The 21382-nt window shown below is 46.0% G+C and overlaps 2 protein-coding genes across 3 annotated transcripts in view; both read right to left on the reverse strand.

Annotated features, from left to right (window-relative positions):
• Positions 1-3767, reverse strand: part of ptprn2 (protein tyrosine phosphatase receptor type N2) — a 91717-nt gene extending 87950 nt beyond the window's left edge. Inside the window, exons 1-2 of the mRNA XM_076161088.1 lie at positions 3707-3767; positions 83-133 (exon numbers count right to left, since the gene is read on the reverse strand). Of these exons, the coding sequence (XP_076017203.1) occupies positions 83-133; positions 3707-3767 (112 nt within the window). The remainder of the gene's footprint in view (positions 1-82; positions 134-3706) is intronic.
• Positions 3768-12766: 8999 nt separating this feature from the next.
• Positions 12767-21382, reverse strand: ncapg2 (non-SMC condensin II complex, subunit G2). Of its 2 annotated transcripts, none has more exons than XM_076161046.1 (27): positions 21316-21382; positions 20983-21108; positions 20335-20520; positions 20090-20204; positions 19852-20009; positions 19590-19724; positions 19367-19461; positions 19136-19292; positions 18942-19034; positions 18716-18841; positions 18311-18490; positions 18038-18190; positions 17693-17915; positions 17361-17458; positions 17017-17187; positions 16813-16883; positions 16540-16693; positions 16119-16292; positions 15867-15983; positions 15439-15585; positions 14827-14926; positions 14505-14704; positions 14142-14276; positions 13951-14054; positions 13668-13768; positions 13477-13576; positions 12767-13321 (listed from the first exon to the last, which is right to left on the reverse strand). In XM_076161046.1, the coding sequence occupies exons 2-27, from the start codon at positions 21058-21060 to the stop codon at positions 13270-13272; spliced, it is 3423 nt and encodes a 1140-aa protein (XP_076017161.1). In that variant the 5' UTR covers positions 21061-21108; positions 21316-21382; the 3' UTR covers positions 12767-13269. The 2 variants fall into 2 exon arrangements, with proteins under 2 accessions (XP_076017161.1, XP_076017162.1); XM_076161047.1 differs by having other exon boundaries at positions 20983-21089; positions 21316-21381.

Raw genomic sequence — 21382 nt, forward strand, 5'->3', positions numbered from 1 at the left:
AAATCCCCGAGGACGTTTGTTACCATGGGGACAGCATGCTTTATTAGAAGGTGTGAAATTAGCAAAAAAAAAGCCGACTCACCGTTGACGCAGAACTCGTAGGGTTTGCAGAGCTCGTCGTCAAACAGGCAACCTGGAGGAGAGAGAGAGAGAGAGGGGGAGAGAGGGAGAGAGAGAGGGAGAGAGAGGGAGAGAGAGAGAACAATGAGTGTAATTATTTGATTATTTGATCTCATGAATCACTGTCAACTTAAAACCAACAACAGCAGCAGGCACATTAAATCCACTAAGAGGGAGATTTCTCAAACTTTCCAAGGTAATTGCCAACTTTTCAGGTTAAATTCTTACTTTTCCCGTTTATCTCTGACCTTTTCCCTCTCATCTTGTACTCGGTTATGTCGTCTTTGGAAATCTAATCTCCTTCTTTGGCAGTTTTTTTTCTTTGCTTTTTTCATTTTGTCTGCCCCGACTTATCCAGTTTGTTTGTTCACAAAACGTTCCGGTTCCCTCCTGACATTTCCTCTTAATCTCTGACCTTTCTGTAAATAATTGCAGCGACGCCCTCGTATAATAACAGACACAGATTCATACCAAACAACTGTTTCGAACAAAGAATAAAATGAATTCAGAAGCAAAATTAGCGCTGCGTCACAATTCCTAATGATGTCTCCAGTCCATCACGGCGCTGCGTTCACTCTGGCTGTGGGCCTGACAGCTAACGGCGGAGCTATCAATCATCAATTAGCGTAGCTTCTTCTACCCTGCCTCTGACACTAATACCACAACTCCACGGCAAGATCTCCATATATGAATCTTGTATGAATATTAATGAACTTTAACGCGTGGACTGGGCTGGATGTTCCCGCCTAATAAATGAACAGATGGCAGGAGCATTATGGGTAGCCGTTTCCTGCATTCATATTTCACACGTGGGAGTTGCGGCGAGCGGAGAACTGATTGTTCCGCACAGGTGATCCTCCATAGACACGATGATAAGACAAGAGCTGGAAAATATGAGGAGTGAGAGGACAAAGAGGCTGATCGATGCTGGCGCTTTGTGAGGTCAGAATGAGCTCAGGATTCCAGCCAAGGAGAAGAGAGACTGGTTTGGCTTTGTTCGATGAGCTCATGGAAGTCCGTCTGAGCTGCACCGCACAGCTCCTGCAGGCCAGACATGGCATGGAACTCTCCCATGGTTTGGTAATGTTGGCATCACAGCTTGTCGTAATCCAAAACACAGCGGCGCCGTGCCTCGCCGCTCCTTCCTTCACATCTTATTCATTTCCCTCCGTCTGCTCATCAGTAGGAGTGATGGAATTGGATGCATCCTCTTGACCGCTCGGCCCCTGACAGACAGCGACGAGCAGCTCGTGACTGTGAATAGAGAGCAGGCTGAGTAGGAGGAGAGGCTTCTGTCAGACTTCTTCAATAATGAGACGAGGCGGCGGCAGGAGGAATCTGCTAATCACTTCACGCCGCGCTAATCAGGAGAATAGGGGAACTTTTCAGGCGACACTTAATCCAACTTTGTAAAATTCCTTGTTTCTTTTATTCCGGGTCGGTCATTACGATCATTACGCTGTTATGATGATGACAGGATAATCTGCCTGGGGATCACGCAGACACAATATGCAGCCATTTTGATGCGGAGGTGCGAAGGCGAGGGCACATTTTATGAAATTGCAGCGTCGGTAGGTAATGGCTTCCATATATCTGCGAAATGGCTCTTTAATGATACTGTGCGGTTGCGCCATCACGGGGCTGTGAGGTCCTGTAAGGATGCGGCACAAAGAGGAAATGCAAAATGAACATCAGAGGCGGCAGCACACCTCACTTATCGTAACCACTGAGGCCCGAGCAGACGGGGGACCGGGATGTTCTTTTCATGGGTCCAAAATATAAATGATTAGAGAGAAGTAGAGAAAAAGAAAACTTCATGATTAAGGGGACTTCCAGGATCCAAGACCAGAACCAAGACCGTCCACTGAGTCGCACAACAGCCCTGGGTAACTGACAGGGACAGGAAGGATGGTAGTTACTGTTGGTTGCGGGGCGTGAAAGCCGCCACAGCTGAGTGGATGTTGCTCTGTGACGCCTTCAGCAGAATAGCAAGTGTCCCTGACCCAGAAATAACGCCTCAAAGCCTGCACACACACAGAGCGGACGACAAGGAAACAGCGCCGGAGCTCTGCTGCACTCAGGCTAGAAGTAGCAGCTGCAACTTCACAAGTAAAGGTCGGATTTGAATCAAAGAATGACAGCACAGAATGTCTACTTTTGCCTGCTGGATGGAGACGTACTGTACTTAACTTCGGGGAGAAATCTACAATACTCACAGCAAAGACGCACTCCATTGCAAACAGCACTAAACTTAATTGTAAGACACAAACACACTCTTAGACCTGGAGGAGTGGCACAATCCCTCTTGTCCACGCAGCTTGTCTCGTCGCAATTAGTGTCAGTCCATCCAACTCTACCTCCTCATCGCTTCCCTGCTTAATTCATTCGGCCTCGTCAGCTCTCAATATTAATTACGACCCTCCATTTAATGAAGCATCCAGCCAAGCACAGTTAGTTAGACATTGTGCGCGAGTGAGGGCGACACAGGATTGATAACGCCACATCCAGCGTGCCAGAGATGATTAAAATGGCGCCTTTTAATTAAAACGCAATCACAGTGGATGCTGCTGATTAAGTCGGGTGGAAAAAAAAACACAAAAAAAAATAGGAATCTTGTCGTTGCCGAGGAAGGAAGCGGACGGTAACAGAGTGCAGGCGCCATGCGAGGGAAATTATCTCTCCAAAAACGCACCCAACCCACTGTCAGGTGTTGATGCTCTGTTGCCATGCCAACCTCAACACCATCAGCGGATCAAGGGAGGGAAAACAAGTTTGGCCTACATGCAGACTGATTGTCAAGTGTGCCGTGTACACAAAATTCACAATAATTCACGACCCTGCCGCAGAAGGCGTGCGCTCGCTACAAGCGCTCCACATTTACAGTAGCTCCCCCTCCCAAAATAGACCGAGTGTGACCTCATTCACAGCTATGCAGGGATAATCCAGAGGGTCAATGGAAGAGTCAGATCAGATTTGTGTCTTTTTGAGCATTATAGAGTTAGAAGGAGTGGATTTTCAGAGGAAGGAGCTAAAGTTTCGCCTGCTGAACAAGAATCAGAGTGTTGGTTAGGACAGGAGTAATAGTTTGGTTCATCAATTTAGAGAAACCATGAATGCTTTGAAATATTTGGACTGATTCCCAGATTAGCTTTGTAAAATCTAAAAAATTCAAAAAGGTCGCTGTCTTTGTATTTTGGTCAAATTGAGAACAAACTGAATATAAGTGTTAAATACTTTGATGCTTTTTGATTATGAAAGCTTTTGAAATTTTTGGGATAATTAAATGCCAGACACATTTTTACCTTCAATAAAAATACACCAAATCTTAACAAAAACCACATTTGTCTAATTTCATCTTTGATTAAACCAAAGCCAGGAGAAGTCTCCAGTCAGCGAAGAGTCAGAGTTGAGTATTAATGATGTGACTCAGGTGCACATCAGCGGCTGTTAGTCATGTCCACCTGTCTCTGCAAATTGACTTGAATATGTAACCTGCTTTGCATAAAAGCCGTCCCGTTATTCAGCGGTTGATATTAGCATGCAGGAGCAGCAACCTGAATCAATTAAATGTGGTTAATGTAAGTACCTGTGGCCTGGACCTCGCCCAGGCCTTTAAGCACAGCTGTGCCGCTCAGACACTTTCCCATAATGCCCCCTGCCTCCCTTATTACTGTTTGGCACTGTGGATGGCAAGCAAAAGGAGCTACACACACACACACACAGAAATAAAATTCACCTTCAGCTGGAGTCCCTCAGCCTCACAGTGTGTTAAACATAACAGCAGAGACATTGACCCTTCAGAGGCTTGAAATCAGGCAGGAGTGTGTTTAAAACGGAAAATGACAGAGTGGTCCTTAGAAAATAACAGAGATAACTTAGTCTGGCAGTTGACGATCGCCTGGCCGTCGTCTCGTCGTTAAAAGGATTCACGTAACACGGGTCAGATCCAGAGCCGCTCAAATATTTGGCTGCGATTTGCCGACCTTCTCCGGCACATTAAATCTGTCCTCAAACAGCAAAACCCAAGGCCGAGACTCCCTCACAGGTGGTTGGCTGGTGCCAGGATACCATCTGTGATGTCTGAAGGGCCAAGGAGGATGCTGGGAGTCTGGCAGCGAGGACAGCCACTCACAGAGCCCGCTGCAGCTCAGGACATATTTCATTCACTCTCAGGAGGCACCCAGATATCTTTTACGATCATTATTACGATTCCACCAAGGACACTTGACACGTTTTTACCCAGACACACACACACACGTGCAAACACCTGTACCATCAGCCAAAGAGGCCGTTTCAGGGCAGAATAGCGGGCGACAACGGCCATAAAAATGCCTGGGGATTGAAAGGAGAGCGCGGCTGGAGCGGGGACGGGAAGAGAGAACATTACCTGCAAGCAAATGAGCATGGGGCCTGACACCATGTCCGCAGACTCAAACAGCCTGTGTCATTATGCTGCTCTCTGCTAAAATTAGAGATGGCTCTGAGCTCTCGTCTGCTCCGGGAGATCTGTTTATCTCAAAATGCTGCACTCTACATGTCAGCCATTTAACATGCGCCTACATTTCACCAAGAAGAGAGGAGAGAGTTACAGCATCGCTTATTCAAGACTCTACAGGGGGTTTGGTGCTCCAGAAACCACACATACACACATTAGTCATTTCAAATGTATCTTTATGAATGGAAATCAATAATGAGTAATGGCAGAGCTGCTCTGGATCAAGCTCCATAAATAAAGCTCTGATTTGAAAATGACCTTCTGACCGCCAGATTCAATGGGATGAAGTGTTTTGTTTTGAAGGCTGGCTGTACCGACCTTACTCTCTGCTTCCACCTAGTGTTTATCAAGTGTTATCACAGGACATGCTGCATGAATGGTTGTCTAGGGTCTGAACACACACACGCACGCACGCGCACGCGCACGCACACACACACACACACACACACACACACACACACACACACACACACACACACACACACACACACACACACACACACACACACACACACACACACACACACACACACACACACACACACACACGTCAAGGTCACTTTGACTGAGGAGGGAAACCCGGCGTGGAATCAACCTGAAACTGGCTTTCCAGAGAATTCTTCCCAGAATTCCCAGTGCAAGGCAGGCAGGTCGTTCTGCCACACGGCTCCAGGCGACAGCCCGGACAGCGGCCATGAATTAAAGATGGCCGTGTCACTGTGGCAACAGAGGACCCAAAAATAGACCAACTTGACCTTTCCCTTGACCTGCACTAAATGATTCAGACATTTGATTTTCTCTCCCATTCTGCGGTGTGATTGTGTGTTGAAGAAGAGAGCAGAGCGGCCCGAACACAGAGGTGTTGTCTATTTCACTTCCTCAAATTGAAACAACACAACATGGCCCCGAGGGAAATTTCCCGTCCTCCTTTTTAGATGTACTCAAGATGAATTCTGATTGCAAACTGATTTGCCATCTTTTGAGTGGCAGTTAAGCCTTGTTTAAAGTCAATTCTGGACACAAGCAGGACAAACAGCTCTATCTTGTGCAGATGGAGATGAATGATTGCAGGCACATGTCTATTTTTATGTGGTTCAAGTCTTGTTGTACCTTCTCATCACCAGAGGGAGGTTATATTTATGAATTTTGAAGGCTGCAATGCGATTTCGGTGCCTGATCTGCTGGATTTGATGGAAAAACGCTTGGTCACAGGGTTTTAAAAATGTCCTGGCCTCGCCCCCTGGCCCATTAGGAACCTGTCTGCTGCTTTTAAACAGTGTGAATGGAGCTGACTGGGTTGCTTATTGAAGCCCACCCCGGCTCCACCTGCTCATCCTGCATTCCTCCCACCAGCAATCTATTTATTCTGCTCCAGCCTCAGACCAGCCTGTGCCGCTCTGCATCACATTTGCGAATGAGCTCCAGGGAACAGAATCTGTGAATACTGGCTGACGCGACGTGTAGATAATGACAATATTTAACTCTTTTTATGTCTAATCCTATGTGAGAATCGTGTTAAAGGAGTTATGATAGCTAATGTGTGTTAAGTTTGCGCTGCTCTGCTTTTAATCACAGCTGAGATTGTATAGATTTATGTTTCTGCTCTTCTCTCAGCCGTCAGAATCCCCATCACAGCGTTATTGTCCTTGTTGCCACACAGAGGTGACCTTGGTTGACCTTATCAACGCTGTTTAATGAAACCGAACGAAAGCGCGTCGAGCAGCCATAACACACCCGATCAATTCTCCTTTAAGTAGCTGGAGATCTTTTCACACGCCCTCGCTTGCCGGGCTCCATCTCAGGTAAGTGGCGACGTGTGAAAGCATCATCAGAAGTGGGAAAACGGTACGTCACATTCTCTCAAAACACCTACGTCTCCTAAGATTAAAAAGTCTTAATTTAATTCAGAGCAGAGTGCAGAAGAAGAGCAGAGCTGAGGCATAACCTTGCTTGGCTCTCTGGTGGCTAACTTCCTCCTTGACCTAAAAATTCCTCCCCAGATCCACCTTGAACTGCAGGCAGACGGAGAAGAAGAAGAAGACGGATCACCTCGCCGCGCCCAGTTGACACAGTTCTGACTGTTTTCCTCTCCAGAGAAGGCTGACATTTGTCTCGAAAGACGCTCAAACACAGCCCGCCGCTTGGCTCGCGCTCCCTCCTCTCAGTAAACACTCCAAGCCAACGCACTCCTCCAAGCATCTGTCGAGTCGCCGAGCAGCATTGCACTTGGTCTGTGAACACACCAGCGGCGGGCGGCGGTGGCGGCCAAACCCAGAAATACAGGAATACAGAAACACACAGTCTGCCCTGCTTGTTTGTGATTATTCAGGGCTGGCGTTTGCTGCGCCCTAAAGGCTGCGACGGCGAAATTATCTCAAAACTCCACATTCACTTCGAACAAAAATCAAATGCAGCTTGTGGCGCAGCAGCAACTTCATGAATGGCTTATCAGTATACAATTAATGCGAAACCCAATCCCTAATAACCGCGGCGCACCAGCTGGATCTTGGTTCGGTGCAGCTGAGTTTGAGAATAATGTGCAGTTTTTTCACTAAGAATCAATAGGCAGATATTACATTCAACAACAGATGCCAGGCAAAAACAATTTGATCATGATGTCAGATCAATTACGCTCACGCTGAATGGAGCAGCTGTCGGGATTATCAATTTAGAAAAACACCAAATGCTCAGCGATCATCATTTCACCATCCTGCAGACTTTTAGCAAAGGCTGGGTGTCGCTACAATAGGGACCGCATCCATCCAGCAGTGTGCCGCTCCTCGGACAAGTCAAAGGGAGATAAATGCGCCGAGACCTTTGGTGGACGCGGGACAGATGCGTTACATCAGGCTGATTGGATTTATTCTGTCCCACTCGTTCAGAATCCAAGGATTTCAATTACGATTTTGAGAATGAAATCTGCTTTATTCAGAGACGTTTCATCTTTTATCTCACTTGAGTTTAAGGTCTGAGCCCTTGTGTGTGTTGTGATGGCACTGAAAGCTCGCTGATTTGCACTTTGGCTGTTATATGTGTTTCGACAGCTGATGAAAGGCCACACACACACACACACACACACACACACCTTCAGATCAAAGACTAAAATGAAGCTTAGTCCTTTTTCTTTCACACTTATTTCCCTTGCAATGGAATTTTTCTAGGTTATTACCTCTGCCAGGGAGGTTTGTGCCTCTGTTTGTGTGTTAAGATAACTTGTTGTGTTACAGACACATTTTCAGGGCATTTTGCGGCAAGGTAGTTTGTGGGCTAAGTAACATTTGATTAAATTTTGAAAAGGATGATCAAACTGTTAAAGCTATGCATAATTTAAACATGATTTTTTTTTGGGCCATAGACAACCATTCAGAATGCTTATCCTGTGATAACACTGGGTTACCACTAGATGGTAGCAAAGACTAAGATGGTTGAGCCAGCCTTCAAACCCAAACACAAGCTGCCATTGTATCTGGATCAATAGAAGCTTTATGTTTACACAGACAACTACAACCATCACATAGTGGAAAATGTGCTGATTCTGTAGAGTACAAACAGTTTTAATGTATCTATAATTGCTACAGAGCTCCATCCATAGCAGGTCCACCATAATAGAATTATTGATCTTCTAAACCAATAAAAATGGAGACATAATTCGCATTTAAGTCGAGGAGTCAAAGTTTAAAGAGTGAATGTAGAAGGAAATGCAGGATTTTGATTGAAATCTTTTCTTCTAATTTAATATTTCGGCCTGCACTGTGTTGGCTATCGAGAGCAACAGTGAGCTCACTTACTCCCAAGATTAAAGACAATGACATCATCAGTCCCATGACACCGCCGCGTCTCCTGGTAACCGAGTAAATGCGATCAAAACAAAACACTTCCACAGAGGACTCCAGATGTTGCCGTCTCGTGCTTATAACGGTCAGATGCAGCTTCTCCCTCCCCCCACATATGTCACAGCACATTCCAGTCCGCTCTGATGATTCATAACCACTATATTATATTTGATATCGCCGCTCGGGCCTGATACGTGTGGGATGACAGATGCTCGTGGCAGAATAGATGGAGTTCAGCGGCGTATGAATCAAATCTAGCACGTCTGGGCGCATTAGACGATGGCTCTTGATAACCAGACACAATGCAAAGCGGCGGCGGCAGCACGGGCGAACAGCAGGACGAGTACGTGTCGGCGATGAGCGTTACTGTCACACACACCTCGATTCATCAACACGTTTCACGTATGGGTACGGGTGTGAAAGGGAGTCGTGTTCCAGTGAGCAGAAATCCTCCAGGCCTGCTGCTCAAACCAAATCAATACACAGGGATTAAGCCATTACGTCATCAAACTCTCCCCAACCACACTGATCTAGATTATTGATCACATGACTAAAATAGCAGACTAGGAGTCGGTGCGCTTTATTCAATTGAAGCTGTCCGATGTTTCCTCTCTGCGTTTCTCTCTCTCGTACTCGACCTTGCAGTCGGGGATTTACCATCTGGTTAATAAAATATGTGATTTCTCAGAGCTGGATTTTAGGATGCAGGATACAGCTGCAGACCGCAGGAAACAGGAACAAGATGGTGGATTGAATCGGAACGTATTGATCCTGAGACGCTGGCGTGTCACAACAACCTTATTTTCCCCCTGTAAATTGACTTTCTCAAGCCATCTATGAATTCATTCTTCACAGTGTGTCGTCCTCGTACCTTTAGAGTCGAGCTCAGGCTTGTGAATCTCCATTATTCTACCATGGGAGACAGTGAAAGCAGAGCAAATGGTCTTACAGCGCGTCTTTCACAACATATTTCATGCAGCGTTAAGTCTGTAAAACGCTTCCTACTGCCGAGAAATATCACTCTTTGGCTAATTCACAAGCACGCCATTGAATTTGGTGTTTTGAATGTGCTAGGCTCAGGGCTGGAGAGGAAGTCATGTTTAGGAATCCGTGACCCCTCGTGTTCTGGTTCTGGTTTTAGAAGAGGCCTGTTGTCATGGCGACACATCAGAGATGCTTGACGAAAGGATCAAGGTGATCAGATCAACAGATGTTCATTCCATCTTTAAAGCCACACTAGTGATTTTTTTTAAATGAATGATTTGGCCTTTGAATGAACCCATGTGCTACAAAAAACACTAAAAGCTACGGTGAAATGGAAGTTCAGTCCATTCTACATAGAATGCAGGGCGTTGGTTAGGACAAATAGAACCCAAAAAAACCCGTCATAATGGCTCAGTTACAATTGCGAATCCACAAGCAGATAGGTTTAGCTTTTACTGTGGCATGGAAGTAACAACACAGGGATCCAGAAGGGCCAAAGCCCTGCCAGTGAACGCCTCTTTGTGTATTTCAACACTAGGGTTTAACCAAATGACAGCCAATTCATCCAATATGATCAAGTACATGCGGGCACTGTAATGTTTTTCGAAGAAGGCGTGCACTTCTAGGTTGTGCAGGCTCGAGTAGTTTGCGTCTTCTTTTCTTACGGAAGAGTGAATATAACTGAATCAGTCTTAGAGTTTACATCACTCCATTTAATAATCATGTGAGCCTCTTGCTCCTCTGTCTGGCTTCAATGTTCTCTCAGACAAACAGGACACACACACACACACACACACACACACACACTCTTTCACTCTGTCTCTCCCACACCCACGCACACACACACTTACCCAGGCATTACTTATACATGTACTGTAATCAGGACTGGCTTTCCGGTGACACGGTGAAAAGCGCAATGGGACTCATTAAAAACAATAACCGTCTCTTAAGTCCCGCCTATACAATGGAGAAATGGAGACCTCGTCCACAGATGCAGAAAAACACATTCAGAATTCAATGAGAGAGACTCATGAATTGGGGAACGAGCTCTGACTCATTCATAAGGATTCAAAGCGCAAACTAGACACCTTGCAGGAAGTGAAGCTATAAAGGAAGCAGCGTAGGTCTCTGTTTATGGAGAACCTTACCTATAAAAACTGAATGAGCGTCTGAATTCGCTTGCTGCTGCGTGTAAAGAGCAAAATGATAAAGAGGGCAACCTTCCTGTTCTAAATACGTGCACAACATGACGTAGCTCAGTGTGAATCATCGCGGAACAGCACTGCTGCTCTGGGACCTACTTCAGATTCACCTCAGGGCTCATAATAAACTTTATATAGTCATGCAATCGAGACAGGTGATGCATCCTCACACACACGCACACACACCTGAAACAGAGAGAAGATGGGCTGGGTGGGAGATAATCGTGACTTCCTTTTCAAAATCTAGAAACCTCAACGATGACTAAAAGCTTTAATAAAGCATCATTTGGGTGCGTGCCACAAAGGAGAGAGCAAGTCAAGGGTAATGAGAATACAGGCCGGCCCAGAATGGAAATGAAACAGGGCCCTTAGCTGAGAAAGTGTAGGACGCTATTAAATATTGAACTGGATTTCAGATTGCAGGCTCCTGACGGGTGCGTTGAGTAGTTTTCACCAACATGGAAACCATTAAACCCATTTTTGAAACACACTGCATGATCTCCCATTTGCCAGTTTCAGCCTGGATTGAGACTCAGGCTGCACATGTAGAAGGTCTTATTGTTGTTGTTGTGGAAGTGATTATTGTTCACCATCACTGTTAGTATCCCTGCCTGTGCCATGATGTAACCTGAGAGTAAACATCGCATCCCTTAGCCCTCATTGTCGCTTTAACTTTTAGATCTTCACATTTCCCTTCAAGTTTTTGCCAATTACATAACAATCAACCACAGTATCACACCCAAGCAAGGTCGTTTACTTTACTTCCCACAATGCTAAATCTACCGTAAGATTCTTAAATACAGATGAGATTTACTCTGAGGAAGTCTGGGGGAAAACAATAATATAAACACCAAACAAACAGCGTCGCTTACCGAAGGTTCTGTCAGCCTGTGCAGGTGACGGGCAGAGGCTGAGAGCCAATGCAGAGAGGAGGACGGGACACCACAGCGGATCCATAGCGCTCCGGCCCCGGACTACGAATCCATATCGCGTCGCCCGTTAAGCCTGCATGTTTGACGGCGGGAGTCGGAGGCGGCGGCGGTGTTGTCGCCGGTGGAAAGCCTGCAGACACCGGGGGAGAGACGCGAAGGCAATCGGGGAGAATGAGTGGAAGGAGACGAGCGTTTTTTTTCAGCACCACAAACAGCGACGAGAGGAGCCCCTCCTAAGTTACTGACGTCAAACACACATGGCGAGGAGAGAGAGAGAGGGAGCGCGAGGGGGAGAGACGCAAGCAGCATGCAACAGCGCCCAAGACGGAGGGAGGGAAGGAGAGATGGGAGGAAGAGCCGAGCAAAAATGGTACAAAATGACAAATACACGACATTCAGACTGAGAGAGAAGTGGTTGTTGTATTACTAGTTTACGTACACAGGAGAATATCTTAGCAAAACTGGCCAAAGGAATATACATGAGTGACTCCATTTAGTAGAATTCTAAATATTCTACTAAATAACAAAGTACTAAGACGGTATATTTTACATTACAACTCCAAATTCACATAGAATGAAGAATTAACTTCCCGGCAATTAAATAAAATCGCTAAAATAAAAAAAAGAAATATTGATACATAAAGTAATCTAAAGGTACTCACCAGAGAACCGTCCTCCAGTTAGAGCTCCGCCTCTCACTGATGAAATGTAACAGGTGATAGACGACACCTTGATTAGGACACGCCTCCTCCCGCCGCGTGACAAACCAACAACTACCGACCTTTGATAAATGAGCCGCGCCCACTCCAATTCGGCAGCCGATTATAGCAAAACAGTAATTAGCTTGTTAATGACTTAGGGTTTAACCTTTTTAATGTATAGATACAAAACCATATAAAGGGAGAATATCAATCAAAAATGGTCCAAGAGTGTGTCAAAGCAATTTCACGTTATTTACTACTCCTTTTTAAAGATTAAGAGGAAAACCTTTCAATTTGTCTCCGAGCTACAAAAGGAATAAATGTAGCCACTTAAATGCAACAATATGCGCATACTTAAAAAAAATGGATGGCATTCACCTTTAAGCATAAAGAGAGGAGAGGATGATTTATTTGTTGTGTATACACAAAGTTATTATTGCTTGGCAGACAGCTGTACCGGCAAGAAAGCCATCTGAGGAACAAACGAACATCCGAGTGTGAGTTTACTGATGTTTTTATTCCTATCAGTAACACACTGAAGTATGTCCTGAGCTTCACATACAGTACAAACACACAGATAAACATGATGCTATGCAAAGTCTAACAAAAGACATGAGGAGCGCAGGATTAAGAGAGCAAGCGTAGGAGAATTCAATCAAAATTTATCATCATCATCATCATGTCTTTCCCCCAAGGCACCAAGCTGGAGACAACACGTGAGTAATGTCTGTCACCCGGATATAAATAAGTAGAGACGCTAAAAAAAGACATTTGTCCTCCAATTTTGATTTGCACCTAAACTGTATTTTTACAAAGTGGATCGACTGCGCAACTCCAAATATTTGCCTGCCAACAACAGAGCTCATATTTGTTGCTGTTACCAGACAATAAAAGATTAAATATGTAATATACCAGCACAGCAGATATGATAATATTCTCCTCGCTTCGTAAAACACAAATGTTAAGCACAAATTATGAAGCAAAAAGGCCCGAGAAGGAAACTCATAAATCCAGAATGTCATTCAAGGTCTTCACGGAAGATTCATAAATAAGCCTTTGAAGGGGGGGGGGGAGAAAGATAAAATGATTAATCAGTAAAGCTTACACACTGAACGTTAATTAGAATTTATTCATCCAGGGATCATCCACAGGAAACAAAACGTGAGCGGCATATTGTGAGAAAACGTGCTGGCATTTCCCTCCACTTACCTCTGGATGTCTCTGCTGTCCCCTGCTGTGACGCTAAGCTTGGGAAGCTGCTGCTGCACAGACACGGCCGCACTCTTCAGGGCGGCTTTGAACTGCCCGACTAGAACAGGATCAAAAGAATTTAACTTGTTATCTAGCAGCAAAAGGACTGAACGGCATCTTTGTTGTCCTGGTTTGACTTGGAAACCTACCAGGCCTGATGATGGTCAGGATGTGCAGGACGGCGGTCAGTTCATTCAGACTGCCGATGGCATCAGAGTCCAAAGAGGAGGCAATTTCTCTCAGAAACGCCCTGAACAAAACACAAGATGTAACCTGCTCTTCCTAATGTGGCTGTATATACAACTAATGTCATAATCTTGCCAATGGCCTCAAAGGAAATTCCTTTAAAAAACAAACACTTCATAAGATGGCAGAATAAGCCGAGGGCCCTGTTCTTGGCAGACGTAACAGAAGAGGACTTAAGGGATTTACCTGGTGACAGAAGGTGTTTTGAGGAGAACAGAGAGGAGGACGTTGGACAGAGGGGGCATGTCGTCCACAGACTCTGGGGTGATCACCTCCTCCGGATCAGAAATCTGTGAGCACAGCATGTAAATGAAGGAGTTACTGCATGAGTGCTGAGAAATCCTAACGTGACGCAAATGAGTGTCTCAGTCTTGTACCTTCTGGAGGACATGTTGCTTCTCCACGATGATTACAGCGAAAAGAGTGGAGAAGACGCCGGAGAGAGATGCGCTGTCGCAGGCCTGGGCAACTTGAAGGAAGTCTGTCAGGCCTGGCACAGCTGACTGACACAGCTGGAGCACAGCACAAACAGGGAGACTATCATGAGGACGGGTGAAACACTACTACGACACTGAAAACAAACAAGAACTCCTGCAGGATGGGTAAAGCTCCATGATCTCTTACAACTGCAACCACAGTGACAAGTAACAAGGCTGCTGAAGCCCCTGGTTCAGGTACACATGATTAATGCATATCACATCACATCACGTCAACACACTGAAGAAACTCTGCCAACGCACCTGCTTTCCCTCTTCTGGTTCCTTCCTGAGGCGGCGGGCCAGGAGCTCAATGATCTTCTGGAAGATGTTGGCGACTACGCCGAGGATGACAGCTGATGAGTCCTCCTGATCTTCCTGGTCCTGAATGTCTTCAGGGACAACACTCTCTGCCACCTCTTTCAGTACTGCTAGTATCGCTGGAATACACCAGTAGCCCTCCTCTGGAAAGGCAATGGAGTTGGATTAAACCCACGAAACAAATACAGCAACATGGTTTTAGAGAATTACATTAGATGTGGTGTACATCATACTGTAGCATTGTTTTGACATTGAAAACTCTTACCTGACAGGAGGATGAGAGAGCACAGGTGGAGGATATGACCCTTGAATGTCTCATCGCACAAACCCAAGAGGAAAATATCTCGGCAAACTGTGAGGAAGCTCTGGAAAAATGCAACAATTTAATTCAACAAGCTGTCAACAAACCACCATCACATCAGGCGATATCTGATCAAAGTACCCATAAGATGAATGGAGGCTAATGGCACCAGATGAGAGCGTGTACAAGGTGTGAGCCGAGCATTCAAAGTTTATTAAGCAGAACCAAACGTCCTGGAAGCAAGAGACAGAAACGCTCCATTAAAATTTATGTTTTGCGTAACGACATAACAGTGAGTTATCCCTGCGCTTGACATAAGTGGAGTATTAGTGCTACACAAGAGGTAATTTGGGGAGAAAGATGTGTTACAAAGTGTTAAAGCCCTGGATGTGTTGATGTACTCCACAGTAAAAGTCACATAGAAACTAGAGGGCCACCATTAGGCTGAGGGCCACCAAACATTTGACAGGTTCAGCCCTGGATCATGTCCAACCTGCCCCACTAACTGTCACAAACATCCGTTCATAACGTTCCGAATGATCCAGAGGCTGTGACAACTAAGCCAAGACCGCAAACCTCAGTGATCCGTCTCCCCAGTGGCTCCGTCTTGTCCGATTCTGCCCCGTCATCATCGACACGCTTCGCCAGGACGGGCAGCACCTTCTCAGCCACCCATGCGGCCACGTGCTCCATGGAGAGCAAGTAGTCACGGCCCTCTGAAGACTGGGTTAAGAAGCGAAAGGGGTTTGATTCTTACTTTGAACTTTAAATAAGAAATTCAGGACCAGAAAATCAAACGAAATCTACTTAATTGGCTTATAGAACAGAGAGTCATTAGCTCTCCTTTGCCGCAGCGTCGATCACCGACACAGAGCCTGGTAATTCCTGCAGACGCTGGGTAAAGTCTGAATTTTAAATGTGACTGTAGAGCATTGCTGGAAAACCAAGCGTGCCCACCGGATCGATACGAGTGATAAGTGGAATGAGTGGGAAGGCGAACTCACTTTGTGTTGCAGATGCGCACAGAGGCAGCCGTGGTATGTGAAAGCTTTCAGCGCCGTGTCCACACTGGGACTCTGAGGGTCACCGGCGGCGGAGCTGAGGTGAGCGCACAGCACCGACTGTCGAGACAAATACCATACTGATCAATACATCTGATAAAACTCCTCAGTGGAGGTTTGCTGCGTGTATGAACAACAGAAGCAATCACGCTGACACTTAAGGGAGATAAATGTGGAAGCGGTCCCGAAACGCACCCGCCAGTTTCCAAGAACCGTGTGAAGCTGCTTCAGTGGACCCGCGCCCAGAGAGAGAACCTTCTCCAGTGTCGCCGTTTGGCTGAGCAGGTACTCCAGGTAAGCCAGCGCCAGGTCGGGTTTGGCCTCCACCGTCTCTTGGATTTGCACCTTTCTTTTGGTATGAGCTTTGTCCTGCGGGCCATGAAATGACATCCACTCAACATTAACATCTTACTGCTCCTAACAATCAGAGACCTTTGACAGTTATATCAACCACTGAGGCTGCACTATTCTTCCAAACTCATCGGCAATATAACAAATAATGTCTTTAAGGCTGAAGATGCACGAAGTAACTCTGATACCACACAGTTTAAGTGTTAATTTAATGACACCAAATAACAAAACTCTATTAAAGCTCTGGAGTGTGTCCGTGACTGACCGCTTTCTTGGGCAGAGCCTCGGTGAGCCAGTCGGTGATGAGCTCCAGGATGTCACCAGCCTGGCCCCAGCTACACATGCAGGCTAGCAGCTGGCCGTATTGTTTTGGCACCGCTCCCGTCGTCATCCTCCGCAGCTTGGACAGGACGCCGCAGCTGTGAAGGAGAAAGCGGGAGTCGGTCAGAGATGCAGAGAATGGATGTGAGAGATAAGAGTTAGAGGGAGAGATGCAGGCACGGGGAGTGAGAGACAAAGGAGATGGATTGTTGTTCACCTGAAGGTTGGAACTGCAGTCGGGGGCATAAATGAGGCCAAATGAATGAGAGGAACGGTGCATCGCTCATCCTGAAAGGCAAATCAAGAGGGATAAGAGGTGATGGAGTGAAGACGCAAGATTTTTTTTTTTTTTTTTTTTTAATGGAGGAATAAATTCAGACAGTGTCAAAATGTAAACACCGTGGCTTGGAGGTCGATTTACCTCAAAGGTGTGGAAGTATTTGGTAATAACATTGCCAAACTTGGTGAAGGTGTACTGCTGGGCCTCCTTGTTGTGTTCCAGGGCCTTCTCCACACTTCTCCACAGGATGACCACCACCTCCAACAGACTGGCCACCAGCGCCGTGTCTTTGGCCAGCAGAGCCTGTTCACCCTGCGGACATCAAACTCTACTTTGAGTTTATTCAACGGGAAGAAAATCTTGAGTCATATTTCAGTTTGTTATCTTCTTTCAATCAGGGGAAGAATTTGTACCGACACTTCGATACAATCAAACTTCACACATTGCTTTGGCAATATCAGATGTGACGCCAGTGTTTCTCTTACAACGCTGTTCTCTTTATTGCTCTCGTTGAGGTCGGACACGTCGCCGTCCCTCTGAATGCAGCTGTTCAGAACGCGGCGAATGCACAGCATCAGCTTAACTGGAACAGGAAAGAGAGACGTCGTGAGAGACGGGAGCGGAGATGTACAGACAAACGCGACGCCCCGATAACACAACAAACACCACAGATGAATTCATTCAACACGTCACTGCACACTATTTCTCGCCAGTTCTTTGAAACCCAGGGGTGCCAACGAATGTGCAAAAGAATATCAGTGTCCAGCTTTACATAGCAGGGTGCTGTTCACACACTTAGCCCACAAATGGCACTTACTTATGTTGGTGGGGGCTGTGTGTTTGTAGGAATACTGGTAGAACTTCCTGGCTGCCACGGGGTTCATCTGGATGAGGGTGATGCACCGGCAGCACCACTCCCTCTCCGACTCGTTGACGGGAAAGAAGGACTTGAAGAGCAGGTCGACGATGCGCTTGGAGACAGGAGGGGAGTCGATGGCCAGGCGGGCCAGCAGGTGATCCATGCTGCACACATCCCAAAACTGAGAGCGGTGGTGAGGGGGTACAAGTGAGAAGAGAGCCTCTTCCATTAAAGATGATTAAAAGAGAACAAGAACTGCTTCTCATAAAAGATCAAGCAGAGCTCAGTGAAGCAGGTGTGTACCTTGGCAGCACGCACGGCTTTGACCTTGATGAGCATGTCAAGGAAAGCAGCGCGGACTTTCTCAGAGTTGTCGTGAAGTCTGTATTTCAGGGTGGGCAGAAGCTTCTCCAGCAGCGGGTGGCTGTGAGCGTTGTCCAGCACGATGGTGAGACACTGGAATAAAACATCAGATTTCTTGGTTTACTTACTGCACCGTTTTGATTCACCCATTCATTTACTTTTGCGCTTCATAATATTTTGCAGTTCCAAGCCCGACAATTTGCATTTTCTCACCTTGAAGACTGAACAGCGGACATCTGGGGAGCTGCTGTCTGCTGCCAGCTCCACAACCAACTTCTTCAGGAAGTCGGTGATGATGGTAGCGGGGAGGAGCTCCCAGCACTTGCCTAGAATCTTGCAGACCCCCAGGATGGCATTGCAGCGCACGGTGGGATGAGGGTCATCCAGGAGATCCTGAGGATGACACACTGTTGAGCCTGCTGACGAATTCTGATTACTTTTTGCTGTGTCTATGCTTTGTGTGTGCTTTTATTTAGAAATTTTGGAGCACAAGAGATACAAAAAAAACTTCTACATTTCTTTTAACTCTGTGTGTAAGAGTTTATTTTAATTTACTTTGGTTATTCTATTTTTAAACAGACAATAATAAAGTGGTTCAGTGCTTTGAAGTGTTCTCACCATCACTGTGTCCAGCTGCTTCTGGATGCTCTGATCTACATTCTCACAGCTCAGATCTGGGTCATGGACAGGAAAAGCCTCCGTGAAGAGCAAAGTGGCATTTGCACGAATCTCAAAGTTAGGAGCCTAAAGAAATCAAGCAGGGGGAGAAATTGCAGCCATCATACCAAGCAAAAGGAATGTTTTAATGTGTTGAATATGACTATGAAGTAATATGTAGGAGTACACTTAGAGCTTTCCACAGGATGGGCCTGTAGAGTTTATGGAGCATCTTGTCCACGTTGCAGGAGCCCTTCCTTGTTTGGAAATAGCTCACAATCTGCACGACAGCAAGCAGAATGAATACACACACACACTATATGCACACTGTGAATGGAAATATACATTAATGTGGTAATACAGGAAATAACAGCAGCCGACCTGTCTGACTTTGGTGTGCACAGGTGAAGTTCTGTGGAGGAGGATGGCACCCTGCATGAAGTCCTGGATGCACACAGTCTCGATCCTCTCCAAGAAGTCTCCAGCGGCCTTCTTCCACGCTCTGAAGTAGATCTCTGCAATATGACTTGTCATGGTCCTTTAAAGAACAATTCAGCAGTTAATGACATCATCGAGGGGAAGCTGTCGGTTGTGGTAAAGTCAGAATATTACCTGTTGAAGAACTCCAGCTGGTTTTTGATGGTGGCATGAATGGCCCAGATGAAGTTGATGTTCCAGCTAAAGAGAAACACCAGAAATCGCTTTCCCTGTGACGACACACACACACACACACACACACACACACACACACACACACACACACACACACACAAAATCAGGCTGACGACAAAGACAGAGAGATAGACAGCACGCACAGCTAGAGGACATCACTTACATCATCATTTCTAATGTAGGCAGGACGGTGGAAGCACTCAAGCAGCAAGTCAATGATCTGCTTGTTCTCCTCCGATGTAAAGTCCAGAGACAAAAGTACGTCATGAAGACCCCAAAGTCTCTGAATCTCAGCCCCCTGACAAGAAACAACACATTGAACAGGACATCAGGATGATTTATGCATTTATCTTCTTTCAGCAAGAAATGCTTCACGGATGCTTTGGTCGTGGCCCTAAATATCAGTTTAGAGTTCGTATACTGACCGGTTTCTTCAAAGCGAAAGACTTCTGCAGAGCAACGAGGAAAGCCGTGCGACCAAACTTCTCCTTCTCCCGCAGCCCCTTCTTCCACCAGACCTCACACAGCACGTGGACGGGGAGCTCCACCGGTCCCTCTGAGACGGGCAGCGTCACCAAAACATCTGAGGAAGAGACGCAAACACTGTTAAAAAAGATGGACAAACCTTTTCAGCAGAGACACAAAATCAGCAAAGACACTGACCGTGAAGCCTGTGTGTGATATCCAGAAGTGTACTGTACTCGTCACCGTCTTGAAGAACGTTTAAAGACGCCAGAGCCACTGATGTGATGCCTTTCACGACAGACATGGCGAGTTTCTGTGAGGGCATTAGGCAGATGTTCACACAAAGGCAAACACAGAGAGTTTACAGTTTAAATACGTAGCAATGAAACAGGAAGGAACAGCTTAGACTTGATGCTAATACACCTAGCGACTGGTCAACTCACAGGGTCTGCAGATGTCTCAATGTCCATGTCTTCCGGTTTGCTGTCGTCGTCCCCCCAGCGTTCAGGGGGAGACTCCAGCAGGATGTCCTGGAGCAAGGAGGCCAGTCTGCTCCACAGGGTCTCTCTCTGCTCCCTGGGCATCTCCTGCACCACCTCCTCCATGTCGAAGGGGTCCGCTTTGTCCCGCTGCTCAACAACAACAACAACAACATAGAGGTGGAGCAGAAACGACTTAAGACGGGACAGAGAGAAAACGTGAGACATGCGAGCTGTTTCAACTGTTAGCTTTTATATTACATTTAAAACCAGTTTACTCTCTGTAGCATAGCATGAATGGCACATACCTGTCAAAACAAACACTTTTTTCTGGCTATTTGTCAGGGAATTAAATACGTTTTGAAAACATAACTTCGGGCTGTAGTGTGCCGTAGTTTGTCTTATCTGATTACTAAATACGAATAGAATCTGAGATAAGGGGGAATTTAGTGCTGCCTGTCAGATTTAAGAAGTCGATCTTAAAGAATTAACCACCTTAACGTCTATCATTTTTACATTACTAGCGACTGGCTTTCGTCTTTAAACAAAAGTCCTAAAGAAGCTAACAATCTGACGCGTATCCAGAGTATACATAGTTAGATAGTTACTTACGTGGAGCTGGATGAAGCGAAGGAATTCCTCCACATTTTCTTTACAGGCGGCCTCTAAAAACGCCTCTCGCTTAGACATATTTTCGGTTAATCGCCGAAGGAGGTGCGCTGAAATCCGCAAAAAAACCTGAGATTAAGCAGAAGTTTAAATGCTGGAACATTAATGATAGTTTTGTCAGGTATAACGTCAAAACAAACATGGCGGTCAGCGTCGGTAAAACGCTCAATTTAAACCCTATTCGAAGTGTGAGTAAGTTGGCGGTCAGTCACACGTAACATTTAACACCTCCGTTCACTAAAATATAACATTTGAATTAATCCCAACGAACATTACCTCTTTATTCAGAATTCCGGGCACCAACAAAAGCCGGAGGACGGCAACAAGCCATACAAGTGATAAT

The sequence above is a fragment of the Genypterus blacodes genome, unplaced genomic scaffold (genome assembly GCF_046128005.1).
Source record: "Genypterus blacodes isolate CSIRO-AG114 ecotype Tasmania unplaced genomic scaffold, CSIRO-AGI_Gbla_v1 ptg000110l_1, whole genome shotgun sequence".
In the NCBI taxonomy this organism is placed as follows: domain Eukaryota; kingdom Metazoa; phylum Chordata; class Actinopteri; order Ophidiiformes; family Ophidiidae; genus Genypterus; species Genypterus blacodes.

Bases quoted from the DNA above. Each gene is read 5' to 3' on its own strand.
- ncapg2 (XM_076161046.1), bottom strand. From the start codon at position 21,060: ATGTCTAAGCGAGAGGCGTTTTTAGAGGCCGCCTGTAAAGAAAATGTG. The intron at 20,010-20,089 runs GTCAGTGTCTTT...TCTCTTCCTCAG, and splicing joins TATCACACACAGGCTTCACG to ATGTTTTGGTGACGCTGCCC. The intron at 17,459-17,692 runs GTAAGTGCCATT...TTCCTGTTCCAG, and splicing joins CACAGCCCCCACCAACATAA to TTAAGCTGATGCTGTGCATT.